Consider the following 16,101-nt stretch of genomic DNA (forward strand, 5'->3'; position numbering starts at 1 on the left):
AAGTACTTTTTTTTCCCTGTAGTCATGTAACTTAAAAACAAAAGATCAAATTGAGACATTTAAAACCCAGTACCAAAACACAGTCAGTTCTGGACTGAATTAGGATAACTGTTACACAGTGAACAGAAACAATACACAAATGTTTGGGACAGGAAGTGTATCTCACTGAATAGAAGAGGGAATCTTGCTAGACAATATGTAATTAAGCAAATTAAAATGTGGCTCACATATTATGGTTAAAGTGTGGCTGAAGTCAGAAAAGTGAATAAAAACAGCACTGCCTTAGTCACCAGATCTCTGTGCACTCTGTCTTACACACTTGCAGTAATGACATAAGTTATTCACTATCTTTTATGCACTGCAGATCCAATAGAATACTGAATTATTGTCTGGTTTACATTCAGGCTTGTTGACTACATTCAATATGTAGAATATTTTTGTTAATGATCACACAGAAGCTAAGAGACTCCAGGCTAACTTTACAAGGCTTGTACTTAGAATGGCTCCTCCAGCATCCTGGTGACCGCAATGGACACCAGGCAGACCTAATTATCCAGTCTCCAGTTTTTAGCAGGAAGCCAATCTATCAATAGATGCAGCCTGCAAAATTATTCCATCAATCCTTTTTTATACAGGACGCAGTTATTTGTAAAGTGTTCCTTCCCTACATATGGAATTATTGGATTTTCCCCATGGACAAAATGAAATTTGCTCAGCCAAAGTGTAATTAATTATTCCTGCTTACATATTACTTCAAGAGACACAGAGGATCTCCAAAAACTACCGGAATAAAACATTCTGCCTCTCAGACATCAAGCATAAAATGATCAGTTGGCCTTAATGACAGTTGTTAGAACCCAGTAAAGTACTGAGGTGAGAGAAAAATAGGAAGTAGAAAGGAAATTACCTTCTTTTAAGCCTAAAATCCACATGGTATCCAAAGCATCAATTAGAGTAAGTCCAAGTCCAAACCACTCACTGTAGGATTTGGACAAAGGCTTCAACTCATCATGTCCCCAGGCAAACTCTTTATAACCTTTCCATGCATGGCGGAATGCTTCTATTACTGCCATCTGACGTTCATTTATGGGCACTGTGAATGGAAAACACCACCTTAAAAACTCAGAGTTATGCACCCCCATGACAATTATATATGAATGCTTCCCCGCCCCACTCCACCCCCCCCAAAAAAATCAGGAGACCTCATCTCCGCAACTAAAGATTACATTACACTAACTCCAGTTATCTGAAGTTATTCCTTTTTAATCAGGTCTTTCAAACTGCAGTGTGTCAATATTCTTAGCCAATGATTTAATGAAGCAGCAATGAAGTTGTCATTAACATTAAACTCAGCCCCACAAGAACAATATTTAGAGAAATACATAAACTGTGTTATTGTCAAAAGAACATTATTAAGATTGCCAAGTCAAATGCTTAATTTGAGATCTCTCAGAATTAAGGTTGTATGTACAAACTCAATTTAGTCCTCGTGTGTAGGGATGTTAAATAACGGTTAACTGAATAGTCAATTAACCTCATGAATTCTTATTGGTTAGTCGACTATTCTATAGTCCCTGGAGGTGGGCTGGCAGCTAGTGCGCTTCGGTCCCACTCCAGAGGAGCCCTTTGTCACCCCATGCTGCTGTGTCTCTATCAGAGGCAGCAGCGCAGGGTGCCCGGCGGGAGCTAGTCTGTGAGGGGAGTCCCTCGCTGACTGGCTGCCTGCCACCCTGCACTGCTGTCTCTGATAGGCAGCAGCGCAAGGTGGCATTAGCCCCTGTCGGGGGTGGGGGTGGTGGTGCCTGAGCTCCCAGAACCAGCACGAGCTGGATCTGAGCCAGGCTGCTTGCCTACATGGCTCCTAATACACTTTGAATGCAGAGCCGCAGTGGGGGTAGGTGTTGGACTCAGTGCAAGCCAGGACTGAGCCAGGCTGCTGGCCAGCCTGCTAAAAAATGTAATGGCAAGGGGGGAGGGGGAAAATGCATGTAGTCTATAGCATTAACCTATAATTGCTGATCGGTTAAATGGTTAATTGACTATACTATTACATCCCTGCTTGTGTGCATGCATTATGGTACAGTTTTAATTACATTATCATAATTTTTTTCTTCAGAATCTCTTATTATTCATCTCTTGTCCAATTTCAAGTCCCTGCTTTAAATCATGGGAGTGCTAAAGTTTTTCAAAGACAAGGCCACCAGAATTTAATATCAGCAAAACGGACATTTTTCCTAGCCTTGATTTTGAAAATAAATCAAACTATTTTGCTGAAATTAAAAATAAAAAAAAAAAAATTCATCCTGAGACAGACACAGCTGAACACAAGATTTTGTTATGTGCGTGTCTGGCAACTTTAATTATAGGTGGTGGTTCCAGTCCCAATATATTAATGACACTCAGACATCAGGAGGCCAATGCACAGCGTGCTATTACACCTAAAACCTAGGCTTTGAAATAAACAAGAACTCCCTCTGACAAGCTCATCAGAGAGCATATTCCCAGATTCTTTGCGGCACTGAGAGCAACTGCTGCAGCTACCTATGCTACTCCTAGTAGCTCTCAGAAGCAGCATGTGATAAATTAATGGAGGAAGTCACTTCCCTCCCCCGGACCAGTCTCCAAAGTTCCAGTGAACATACGTTGAAAAAGAAAGTTGTCCTTTTCAAGACATCTCTTTAAACAGTTATTCTTCCAAGGGAGGGTGCTGTTCCTCTTGGGAAGTTGAGCAGAGAGAAAAAAATCGGGCCATATTGCCTATTTTCAGTGACACCCCCATTTCTCAATATCAGGGAAGAAGGGAAAAAAATCAGGCAAGCGAGGCCAAAGATAGGTGTGAATGTCCATTTAAACAAGGCAAAGGTAGTGAATGAAGACATGCAAACCTGGAAAAAATAATGAGCAAAATATATTTATATGCAGGGATTAAATGTTTCACCAATGGAGAGTATGTACATTTTGCAGAGCAAGGAAGGTGGTTGAGAGCAGGTGTCTAGTGTTCACCAACACAGAGTAGACAACAGCGGAAACACAATGACCCTACACTAGAGTATGTTTTTGAGAGGCTCATGGTTATTGTCTTCTCCTGGTATGGCAAAGGAGAAGCTAATATCCATGAGTCTCTCAAAAAACACTCCCTAATGCAGAGCCATCCTCTTTCCACTGCTGTCTACTTTTACGGGGAGTGATGCTGTTGCAGAAATAAAGGCAGCTCTCAGCATTATTTGTGAATCAATAGAAACCTTGAAAAAACAACAAGGAGTCTTGTGGCACCTTATAGACTAACAGATGTATTGGAGCATAAGCTTTCGTGGGCAAAGACCCACTTCGTCAGATGCATGTCATGCATGCATCTCATGAAGTGGGTCTTTGCCCACAAAAGCTTATGCTCCAATACATCTGTTAATCTATAAGGTGCCACAGGACTCCTTGTCGCTTTTGGAGATACAGGCTAACATGGCTACCCTTCGATACTTGAAACAACATGCACCACTAGATTGTCATAGCAGATTAAGGATGCTGCAGTACTTAGACACTGCATATGAATAATCTCTTTTCATTCAGTTCTTCCCCACAGGAAGCAACTCTACCTCAGCTAAAAAGAGCACATTTAATTAAAGAGATGGCATAAATGTGACTGTGAACGTGAATCAGGAGATAGAAACATCTACATCTCCCGGTCAGTAATGAGAAAGATAGTGGTCTCTAGCCTACTACCTGGTTCTTTCTGGTCTTCCACTTCCACATATGAAGGTTTTTCTGGTTCCTTTATTTTACTGGAAGGAGGTTCAGTGCTTTGATCAGGTTCTATCACTGCTCCTCTCCAGCTGCAAGTACAAGGTATTTCAATGATATTTAACTAGATTTAAATTGAGACAAGAGTGAAAATGAATTATCCTCTTCTCTACTCTTAAACATTGTTTATTTTATATTTTCACAATAGCATGAACAGGAAACTAAATTACATTTTGATCATAGCACAAAATAGGAAAAGGTCAACTTATTGGCTCATTAATCTTTATTTGATGTGATTTCTTCCAGACAAATGGTAATGAACCTTATATAGAACTGAATTAAGAATGTATGGCAACTGGCAAGGCTTTTCTGACTCCATGAAATTAGTGCTGCTGTAATGGAATTTCTTAAAGGAAAATCAAATGTACAAAACACAAAATGAGCGAAAAGTTACTGCATTTGAATTACAGGTGCTGTCTTTCAGGTTTGAAATTATTGCACAAAATAGTCACACCTGATTAAAACAGTACCATGCAAATGACCATTCATAATTCAATACTGAACACAGGATAGCAGCAATATAAAGTACTTAGGTTACTGAGAAATTCACATGCTTTCCTCACCACAGTGACAGAATAAATCAGTTTGGAAAATAATTATATAGTGAGAGTCCTGAAGGTAAAACCTTATAAATAGGACCAACATCAAGAATGGCTCCTGTTTAAGGCTAGTAACTTTGACAACATCTTTGTACAATAACTCAATTCACTACAAACTTATTATCCCCAGAAGAGCACTGTTTATAGGCCCCACAAAGTTTGTATGTTACTGCACTAATACTGACATAGTTACTAATATACTGCAGCACTACAATAAAGTTGTCTTCCCCGATTTCCCGCCATTGCTGCCAACAGTGCTGCTATACCAGGTAGCAGTGATGGAAGCTCCTCGGTAGATAAGATTCTACAACCACTATGAGAGAGTCCAGATCAGGTTCTCAAACTCCTGGCCTGAGCGCCATCTATACCCTGAGCACTTTCCCAATCTGGCCTGCCAAAAAGTTATTTAATCAGGCCCATGCGGCTACTGGTCCTGAGACCCCGGGGGGCGGGGCGGGAGACACGGATGCAGGGACTTACCCTTGCACACAAATCCCCGCAACTCTCGGGTCCCCAGAGCCCACACAGTCCAGGCCAGAGAACATGCTGCTCAGTACAGGAAGCTTTGCTGGCTGCCTCTGCCATGATGTGACCCACACTGACCACAGGGAGCTACCTGAGCTGATGTGCTTCTGCAGCCAGCGGGACAGGACCAGTGGGTTTTGCTTTCATTTACCCCAGATAGGGGAAGATGATCTCAGCACCAGGATGCGGATGTTAGTGGGAGGTGGAGAAGATTCCAGTTTAAGGGAATGGATGTTAGCAGGAAGGAAGGGGCATCCCAGCACAAGGACATGGGGATATCAGTGTGAAGACTCAGTTTCATGTCTTTTGTAAGATCCTCGTATCTGTCTGGGCTCCCGGACACAGGGGGGACACACTATCAACTTGCATGTATTGTATTGCCAACTGCAAGCTTTCAAACCATGAGACCTAAAGTCTTTTTATTATTATTATTATTATTAAAAGGAAGAAGGCTGGGATTCTGTACGAATATCCTCCATCAACAAACAAACATAATCTGCTAAGTCAGAGTGATCACAGTTGACAGTGGTGCATGAGGCCCCAGGTAGTCAAGTTTCCAGATCTGGCTTAATTCTAATAACGTGGCTGGTGCGTCTCAGAAAAAAAAATGCTCCAATTATCAGGAGGCTTGTGATCAAATCTAGAGAGTTGGCATCACTGATGACTGGCTCTGCACCCATCTCCCCCAGTCCACTGGGACATGCTGGCAGCAGCATGGAGCTAGCAGCAGGAAGCCATTCTAGCCCTGCTGCCATGCCAACTGTGGTGGTGGGAGCCCCATGGCAGGTTTTTAATTGCCCAGGGTCTGCAGAAGGGCCCAGGAGATGAGTGCGGGGGGAAAACACGTGGAGACTCCCCACCCTCCCAGAGCCCTGCCAAAGGGGATGCCCGCTAGCCACTAAGAGGATTTGAGACCCTAAGGTAAACTGATTTTGAGACACCTGATTTGAATGATGTGATGGCTAGGACAGTAGTGTAGCCAAGTGCTACTGCTATTACCAACTGAGCTACACCAGTGGCAGCAAGGGTGAGAAAAATTTTGGGAAATTATGTCTAGAGTAAGCTAGGAATGTAAAACCCCATTTAATTGGTTAACTGGTTAAACATATCGTTTAACTGGTTAACTAATTAAAGGAGGAGTGGGATGGTAGTAGCCCCCCCCCCCCTTTCTTCCACTGGGCTGGAGTAGGAATGCTTATCGGATAGTCAGTCGACTAGTCGATTCCCCCCCTTGCTGCTTCTATCAGATAAAGGCAGCAAAGGGGGGAAAAGAGGGGGTACTTCAAAGCGGCAGCGCCGCACAGCTGAGCCTGGGATCAGCTGTGTGGCCCCCAGCTGATCCCAGATTCCGCTGAAATTCCACGCGGAGCCCAGGAGCAGCAGGGGAGTCTCCAGCTGATCCCAGGCTACATGCTGTGCTGCTACTTTGAAATACACAAGAGCCCCTGCTGGGGACTCTTGTAAATTTCAAAGCTGGCATGCTGCAGGCAGCCCGGAGCAGGACTTCCCATTGGCCCAGGGCTGCACACTGAGTTCTGCATTCCTCCTTTGAAACGTACAAGAGCCCCATTGCTTAACATCCTTAGGCTGGAGGCCCTTCCCCATTCCCCGCACTGAGGCATCAGGATTAAGATAATGATGACTGTGCTACTGTATTAACGTCTCGTTGGTAAGAGTGAAAGAATCCTACAGACTTTTCAGGTAAAGGATTGTATCTACCTGTGCATTTGTACAGTGCTTAGTCTAATGGGGCCTCAAATCCTGAAGAGAGCCTTTGGGCAACAAACACCAAGCAAATCAATCTAGCAAACACAAAGCCAAAGACACATAAGAAAAGCAACTTTCTAGGCAGACACTGAAAATCTCACAAATTTGTACATTCGTCTTATTCCAAATAGAATCTGAGAATAAAAAAAAAAAACACCTGTAAGATTGCTCCAGCAAATTGTAACTTGTTGGAAACATTTCTACCTACCTAATAATGGACTTTTCTGTTTTCTCTTCTTTATCAGCCTGGCTGGGTACTTCTTCAGCCTTACCAGCAACATTTTGGGCCTTTACCCTCACATCTCTCCGTGGTGGCCTAATCTGCAGATTAGGAGGGCCACGTCGGACATGAAGCAGCTTTGGATGTTTCTAAGAAAAAATGGCAAAAGTAAATCTACATGCGTATGACCTACTGGTTGGGTGGCCAATGTCCAAACCAAAAGCAGTCTAAAGTTGTACAACACAACCTAAGGACACCCTCATTTTTAATACAGAAATGTAGTCCAGGGCACTACAGGTCACAGCATGCAACGTTTCATCTCAATCAGAAAGGCAGAGGAGGAAGGAAATCACATTTGAATTTTTTACCTCTTGTAAAATTGTACATAGCTCCTTAGGTAACAGTTATCAGTGAAGATAAGTTATAATCAAACTACTAGTATCATTACCAAATATGTATATAACACAGGGCACTGTCAAAAATGTGGAAAAAGAAATGAACTTATTATACACATACATTTATGAGAGGGTGAAATAACTGACACTCGTTATAACAAAGATGTGTTAAGAATTTATACAATGCAGAATTGATCCAATATCATGCATTATTTTATACAAATTAAAATAAAGCACCACTTGAGATATTTTTCATTTAAAAAAAAAAAAGAACCCTAAATTCCCTGAAGCAATTGTGTGAACAGGAGAATGTGTGCAGACACAAACACACTCTTTAAACAGAGTTCCTTTTTCCTATTACTCTCCCAATGAATTTTTGGAAACCAGTTTTGACCCTCTAAATGTAGTTCTATAAAATAAGTAACTTTCACGCACCTGCAGAAAATCTCTATTACAGAGCTTCTAGATTTATTACTATTTACACTTATTTTGGGAAGCTGTTGTAATTTACCAGAGATGCTGACTATACTCTGCCTTATATTCAACTATATACACAGAGCCTAGATCTTTCACATTTCCAGCACTAAGATTTGGAGTGCTCCATAGCAGATTAGAACATATATTCCTGAATGGGAGTAGGCAATGGTGATATGCCTGGGCCAGACGTATCAGCACACCAGTGGTTTAGGAATGTGAAAGTAGAAAGAATTATAATGTAAGAGAAAGATGAATTGTGCTGTAATAATTGAATAAGTTGAAGGAATACTGTTTGTCTCTGAACAGGAAGAAGAAAAGTATGTTAATGTTGTTTGTAGGTATGCAGATCAATGTGCTAACCAGGTGGGCCTGAGTTAACAGGAAAAGGAACATTAAGTGTTAAGCAGAAAGCAATTAAAATAACCAGGGAGATATGGACCGGAGATTGCTGTGTGCTTGATGTTGAAATGAAGATACTTGACTAAGTCTCACACTAATCATGTGAAGTTTTGCCCCTCCTTTTAATCCTGTTAACCTGGCTTTCTTTTGACTGTATAAATCAAGGGGTTTGAACCTTGTATGGTACTCACATTTTCTGGGTTAATTTAGCAGAGCAGCTTTGCTGAATAAACAGAGCGGTCTGACAAATCTGTGAGTCCTGTCTAACTTTGACAGGAAACACATACTGAACACTTAAGATCACATTTAAACAAAGCCCATGTAATGTCACCTGAGAATTCCAAAAATATCCTACCCTACCTCCCAAATGCTTTCACTATATACTGTATTAGTGCTCTATTCAACAGCTCAGTCTGAAGGAGCTAATCAGCTAAGAGAGTTCTCAGACATCAAAGCAATTCTTCTCTCTTTAAATCTATGGATACAGACAAAAGCCAAAAATACTAACTGGAACCAAAACCCTTCTAGAGAGTGAAGTTCTCCACCCTTAGAAAATTAGTTTTTATAACAGGCCATCATTTTTTTCCATTACAGCTGTTGAAACTAAATGCTACTTGCAGCTTTCACAAACCCTATTTGGTAGGCTTAAGAAGAACATTTTCCCTCGCAATACCTGAGGTGTAAGCTCTGGGTAGTTGGTATCTGCTTTCTGGGGTGCTGGTAAAACAGCTGGATTTGCTGGTTTCAATCCAGGGATTTCTGGTTCTGTCTTCTGATCTTCTGATGATTTGTTTGTTAAACCTATATATAAAAAAATACATTCAGTACAAATTAAACTACCTGGCATAAAGAATTAACAGTAGATGCTAGCTGGAAAAATAAATCTTCCCCCCACCGCCATCAAATGTAGACAAACACAAAGGTGTTCACTTATCCTTATAGGCGTAGTGATATCTTTGCCTCCCCCCCCAAAAAAAAATGCTACAGAAGCACACAGATCTTAAAGGTCTAACTGAGTGTGTTAAATTACAAGGTTCATAATAATGAGAGGTTTTTTTTTTATTTAATGCTGTAAAAAGACATTGTAGAAGAAACTTGAACTCTAAGCGTTTTTTGGAGACCGGTACAAGCCTTTATAATTCCAATGGAGAGATGATTGTTTATCTTACCCTCTTAGGCTGCGTCTAGACTGGCATGATTTTTCGCAAATGCTTTTAACGGAAAAGTTTTTCTGTTAAAAGCATTTGCGGAAAAGAGCATCTAGATTGGCACGGACGCTTTTGCACAAAAGCACTTTTTGCGGAAAAGCATCCGTGCCAATCTAGACGCGGTTTTGCGCAAGAAAGCCCCGATCACCATTTTTGCCATCGGGGCTTTTTTGCGCAAAGCGGTTCTCAGTTATCTTCACTGGCCCTCTTGCGCAAAAGCATTTGAGCAAGAGGGCTTTTTCCCCAAGCGGGAAAGTCATTGTATTTGCGCAAGAACACTGACGATTATACATTAGATCGTCGGTGTTCTTGCGCAAATTTAAGTGGCCAGTGTAGACAGCTGGCAAGTTTTTCCGCAAAAGCAATTGCTTTTGCGGAAAAGCTTGCCAGTCTAGACGCAGCCTTAAAGTCTTCAGGTTAAGGCTGTTTTTCTTTTATTTTTTAAAACTCTGTACTGTGGATGTTTTCAGCCTCTAAACTCCTTAAAAGCCAAGACAAAATGTTACTTCGGATACTAGAAATGGATGACAGGAAAGGGATCACGGGATGATTACCTATTGTATTCCCTTCCTCTGGGGCATCTGTATTGGATACAGTCAGCAGGCAGGATATTGGGCTAGATGGACCTTTGGTTTGACCTAGTATGGCTGTTCTTATTGAGGACAAAGAACCAAAAGGAACCAACTTGAATTCAATTTTTTTTAAAAAGGGATGATAGGATAATTTCTACCTGAACAGTTGCAATAAAACTTAAACTTCATTTACAGGTTTGGGACCCATCACAAAGGTATGAATAAAGACATTACCTGGCAAGCACACTACCTTCCACATCCTAATGACTTAAGTATCCATTGCTTTTTTTTTTTTTTTTTTTAAAAGAACAACTTGCACCTTCTCTATCAGCTTCATGTAGCATGAACATACTGACTTTTTCCACCTCTTTTCCCTCCACCCCCCCCCATCTCCAATTTATTTTTAGAACTGGACCTTTAATAATTCCATTCATCTGAAGAAGTGGGTTATGCCCACAAAAGCTCATGATATCATCTACATGTTTTGTTAGTCTTTCAGGAGCTGCTAGACTATTCGTTGTTTTTTAACTTTTTCCAATAAAACTTATGTCACATTAAACTAAATTGTTGAATAAAATACATTTTACAAGGTGCTCAACATCTGCCAGAAAAAGTGTTATAAAAAATAACATGCAATCTTTTAACCATTTATGACATTTATTAAGGCAACCTTGAACTGCATAAAAGACGTACTTTTCCACTGTTCCCCCACGTTTGTATATGAAATGACTCCACAGACTGCCAAGAAGGCAAACAGGAAGAGAATTACACTCCGCTGTAGTCGAGATAGCTGCTTCCATTTCTTCAAGAAAGAAAATACATAAAAGAAAGAATCTTTCGCATGACAAGTAGAAAGCCAACCCATTGCTGTCACAAACCCATAGAAGTTCTTTCAGAGCAAGAAACATGAAAACAATTTATGTGTAGTTTTCACCCTGTTTCCTTTTTCGAAAAATCCATCAGTTACTTTGTCATAATATGGAAAGCAGCAACACAGCATGCTAGCATACGGTAGGCTAGGTTTGAGAACAGTATCAGGGTCTCACACTGCCAGTCTGTAGAGACTAGAGAAACTGCACAGTGATAAATCTCCTGGATAGATCATCAGCTACAGTACACGTATTTTTACAGCAACCTTTCACTGGCTGATCTATGCATCTGCCCAGATTTTGATCTGGAAAAGAGCCAAGAGGCTCCTCCTTTCTGGCCAGTAAGGTATACATGAGGAACATGCAAAGCGGGGGGCGGGGGAGGGGAGGTGTCTGTGTGTGAAAAAATGATGTTAGCGTATGCATCAAAGGAACAAGCTTAAAAATAAAATAAGCATTTCATGCTAGATAGGAAAAGCAAGACACGGCACCTTTAACAATCACTCTTTATGAACTTGTTATGTAACACCCCCCCACACACCCACCCACCCACCCCTTTAGGAAAGCGCAGTAAATCAACAGCATATTTAAGAAGAAAATGAGAAACCCAAAAGTCTATTCACAATTAAGGATGGTTAGTTTTGCATCAGAATATGAAATTAGAAGCCAGAATACAGTAAAAAACAAACTTTTATTAATGATAGCATTTTGGATCTTGTATATTTTAGTGCCCCTGCACCATACTAACCAGTAATCATGCCATTTCACTACTTTTTTTTAAACCAAAGTAACAGCTTGCAGCTAACTTTTTGCACTGGTAAATCCTTCCCTCACTGTGCAAAGCAGCATTTGGGCACATCTATTTCCTAGATGCTCTTCTGCCCCACCATACTTCCCACAAACCTGCATTCCACTCCTCCCAGAGTTGAGACACCAGCCGAATCCACATTGCCCCAAGCAATCACAGGCCACAAACATTTCACTGAAGACTGTCATATCAACACACAACTCTGTCAACCAGCACAGACATATGTTTCCTGTTATTCCCTAAACTGCTGACTCTGCAGCTGAGTAGGGATGTAAAATCCCGGTTAATCAGTTAACGGGTTAAACCCTGAGCACAGGACTCCCAGCTGCAGATGCCAAGCCACTCTCCCCATCTTCCCCCCACTATGCACAGAAGGGGGAGGAGAGTTGCAGCAGAGTCAGCATCCAACACATGGGGCAGCTGGCTCCTGCTCCCAGTGTGTCTCACCCCCCAATACGCAGGATATCTGGCTCCTGACCCCTATGGGACTGGCGGGCTGCTCCTGGGTACTGGTTAACTAGTAGGCTGTGTCTAGACTGGCCAGTTTTTCTGGAAAATCAGCCGCTTTTCTGGAAAAACTTGCCAGCTGTCTACACTGGCCACTTGAATTTCCACAAAAGCACTGACTTCCTACTGTAAGAAATCAGTGCTTTTTGCAGAAATACTATGCTGCTCCCATTCAGACAAAAGTCCCTTTTGTGCAAAACTTTTGCGCAAAAGGGCCAGTGTAGACAGCTGAGATTTGTTTTCCGCAAAAAAGCCCTGATCGCGAAAATGGTGATCGGGGCTTTTTTGCGCAAAAGCGCATCTAGATTGGCCACGGACGCTTTTCCGCAAAAAGTGCTTTTGCGGACAAGTGTCCGTGCCAAACTAGACGCTCTGTTCCGAAAATGCTTTTAACGGAAAACTCATGATCCAGGGTGCCCTTTCAGTGGGGGGTATGGACTAGGTATGTCTAATCTAGACGTGCTTTTCTGCAAAAAAGCCCCGATCTCCATTTTCGCGATCAGGGCTTTTTTGCAGAAAACAAATCTGAGCTGTCTGCACTGGCCCTTTTGTGCAAAAGTTTTGCGCAAAAGGACTTTTGTCCGAACGGGAGCAGCATAGTATTTCCGCAAGAAGCACTGATTTCTTACATGAGAGCGTCAGTGTCTTGCGGAAATTCAAGCGGCCAGTGTAGACAGCTGGCAAGTTTTTCCAGAAAAGCGGCTGATTTTCCAGAAAAACTGGCCAGTCTAGACACAGCCCAACATGTAACCTGTTAACTGATTAGCGGGGGTGTAGGTAGGGACAGACACACACACACACACACACACCTCCCCCCCCCACTGCGCCCCTCCCCCCCAAAGGGGCTCTGCCACCCCCCCTTAAACAGTGTATGTGGGGGGGATCTTCCCTCTTCTTCGCCCCCCCAGCTGGAATTTCACCCCGACAGCCCCCCCATAACCGCTGGCAAGGAGGGCAGGCCCCCCACCGCCTGCAGCGCGTTGGGGGCGGGGCGGCTACCTCGCCGGGGGCCCGCCCCCCCGCTCCGCAGCTGCCGGGCCGCGCCCCTCACCCGCCAGCAGGAGCGGCGCCGCCAGGCCTTGCTGTTGTTGTAGCCGCCTGCCCCCGCCGCCTCCCCGGGGCTCAGCGTCACCGAGATGAAGTCCCGCCGGGGCGGCGACGCCGCGTACATCACGGCGGTTCAGCAGCCCCAGCCCGGCGCGCGCCCCGCTCCCCCCGGCCAGCGGCCGCCCGCGCCAACCGCCATTATCCCGCCACGGAGCCGCTTCCGGGTGCCGCTCTAGCCCCGCGCGCGGGCGGCGCTCTATGGCGGCCCTAGCAACAGCGGGGCCCTCGCGTGCCTTAGCAACGCCGGGCCTCGCGCCGCGCTGCGCTCCCTGCGGGAGGGGCAGCCCCCAGGGGCGCCCCGCCCCCGCCTTGGCTAAGCCCCTCCCCCAAGGCACTCTCCCTTCATCAGCCACTTCTGCATCCAGGAGAGGGGGGGAACCTGGGGAGAGGGGACCCCCCAGAGAAAGGAGGGGCCCAGGCTGGTAGATGTTGCTGCTCCATCCCCACAGGCTCCCTTCCCAGTGCTGAGGGGCAGCCCCACCCAGGCACGCCTTAGGGTCTCCACCCCCAGCTGGGGCCGCCGACACATCTGTCCAGTGCCATGAGGACAGCCGCACAGAAGGGGTCCCCAAGCAGACAGCAGCCATGCTGGGAACTTAAAAACCAGTGACTAAAAAAATGATCTGAAGAAGTGGGTTGTGTCCGCAAGACTCATGATCTAGATATTTGTTAGTCTCTGAGGGTATGTCTACACTACAAACTAACAGACGTTAGTTCGAATTAACTTTGATAGGCGCTACACAGGCAAACCGCTAGTTCGAACTTAATTCGAACGAGCGGTGCGCTTAATTCGAACTAGGTAAACCTCATTCTACGAGGACTAATGCCTAGTTTGAATTAAGCAGTTCGAAGTAAGGGCTGTGTGGCCACTTGATTCGAACTAGTGGGAGGCTAGCCCTCCCCAGCTTTCCCTGGTGGCCACTCTGGGCACCACCAGGGAAACTCGTCTGCCCCCCTCCCGGCCCCGGGTTGGCTATGGTGCCCGTGCCAGGTGCAAGCCTGCCAGCACCCAGCCAGCAGACCCTGCACCTGGCACGGCACGAACCAGCCACCCGCTGCCATCCAGCGCTCCACCTCTTCCTGGGACCAAGCTGCCAGGTCCCGGGAGCCTGCACGGGTCTGCAAGAAGCGGGCGCCCACATGGTCTAGTGCGGACATCATGGACCTCATCCACGACGTCCGCACTAGGCACAGGAAAGTGGCCGTCTAGGGCAGGATAGCTGCCAGCCTGGCCACCCAGGAGCAGGTTTGCATGAAAATCAGAGTGGTCCAATGAGACCCCCCGACCCTGAGCCCTGAGTTTAGAATGGCAGTACTGGGTCAGACCAAAGGTCCATCTAGTCCAGTAGCCTGTCTGCCGACAGTGGCCAACAGTAGGGACCCTGGAGGGGATGGAGCGAAACAACGACCAAGCCATTTGTCTCATGCCATCCATCTCCAGCCTTTCACAAACAGAGGCCAGGAACACCATTTCTACCCCCTGGCTAATACCACTCCATGGACCCAACCTCCATGACTTTATCTAACTTCTCTTTAAACTCTGTTATAGTTCTAGCCTTCACAGCCTCCTGCAGCAAGGAGTTCCACAGGTTGACTATTTGCTTTGTGAAGAAGAACTTTCTGTTATTAGTATGAAGCCTGCTCCCATTCATTTCATTCGGTGTCCTCTAGTCCTTCTATTATGGGAACTAATGAAGAACTTTTCTTTATGTACCCTTTCCATACCACTCATGCTTTTACAGACCTCTATCATATCCCCCCTCAGTCTCCTCTTTTCTAAGCTGAGAAGTCCCAGTCTCTTTAGCCTCTCTTCATATCTGGCGGGTGAGGGACCTGTTCCAAACCCCTGATCATTTTAGTTGCCCTCCCCTTTCCCACCCTCTCTCTTCCTCTCTCCCACCTCCTTTTCCCAGTCTCCCCGAGTTTTGTTCAATAAAGAGAGTTTCTATTTTTGAACACACGTGTCCTTTATTTTGTACATCAGGAAGGGGGGGCTAGGGAAGGGTAAGTGGAAGGAGGTGAGAGAGGAATGGGGTACGAGCCCCCGATGGGGAGGACTGGGGTGGCTCTGCGGGCTCCTCGGGGTGGAAGCTCTCCTGCAGACCCCCGATTGACACACACCCCCCAGATGGCAGCCTGCGGCAAGTACAGCCGGGCTGATGGCTGAGTGCTGTGATGTGCCGAGTGTGGGCACTCAGGGCACTCCAAGCCAGGACTGCTTTGCAGGCGGGGAACCCCTGAGAACTGTCTGTCCGGAGTGGGGGTTGGGACCCTTTAAGCACAGCCCTTGGCTAGCCTGAGACAGCATCTCCACGCTCTAAGTCCTAATCTGATGCCCTGCCGGCACTGCTTCCGGCCAGCCTTAACCTCGGTTCAGGGTCCACTCAATGTGGACATGCTAGTTCGAATTAGCAAAATGCTAATTCGAACTAGTTTTTAGGTCTAGATGCACTAATTCGAATTAGCTTAGTTCGAATTAACTAATTCAAATTAAGTTAGTTCGAATTAGTGCTGTAGTGTAGACATACCCTGATAGGGGACATCTACACAGCAGGGCTAAAGCCCAAGTCAGCTATGCAGCCTGAGCTACGGCAATTGTGTCACTTCACTTGAAACAGCTTAATTCAGCTTTTGGCACCATCCACACAGCAGGAAGTCCAAGAAAAAGCCCTCTCCTCCCACTTCCCTTGCTTCTCGTAAAATGAGGGTTACAGGAGGCAGAGTAAGAAGTCTTCCAGCTCTACATTATTTTGACATTATGTCAAAATAACAGCTTGTAGTACAGACGCAGACTATGTTATTTCGGAATAATGCCAGTTATTCCGACAGAACAGTGCTGTGTAGACGAACCCT

At 44.9% G+C, this 16,101-nt stretch overlaps 1 protein-coding gene across 1 annotated transcript in view; it reads right to left on the reverse strand.

Annotated features, from left to right (window-relative positions):
• MAN1B1 (mannosidase alpha class 1B member 1) overlaps positions 1 to 13,436 on the reverse strand; it is a 33,908-nt gene extending 20,472 nt beyond the window's left edge. The window contains exons 1-6 of the mRNA XM_075905746.2: positions 13,193 to 13,436; positions 10,651 to 10,759; positions 8,851 to 8,978; positions 6,895 to 7,055; positions 3,718 to 3,827; positions 908 to 1,093 (exon numbers count right to left, since the gene is read on the reverse strand). Of these exons, the coding sequence (XP_075761861.1) occupies positions 908 to 1,093; positions 3,718 to 3,827; positions 6,895 to 7,055; positions 8,851 to 8,978; positions 10,651 to 10,759; positions 13,193 to 13,312 (814 nt within the window). The 5' untranslated portion in view covers positions 13,313 to 13,436. The remainder of the gene's footprint in view (positions 1 to 907; positions 1,094 to 3,717; positions 3,828 to 6,894; positions 7,056 to 8,850; positions 8,979 to 10,650; positions 10,760 to 13,192) is intronic.
• Between the last annotated feature and the right edge of the window lie 2,665 nt (positions 13,437 to 16,101).

Source organism: Pelodiscus sinensis, chromosome 23, assembly GCF_052426305.1.
Source record: "Pelodiscus sinensis isolate ZL-2025 chromosome 23, ASM5242630v1, whole genome shotgun sequence".
Classification (NCBI taxonomy): Eukaryota; Metazoa; Chordata; order Testudines; family Trionychidae; genus Pelodiscus; species Pelodiscus sinensis.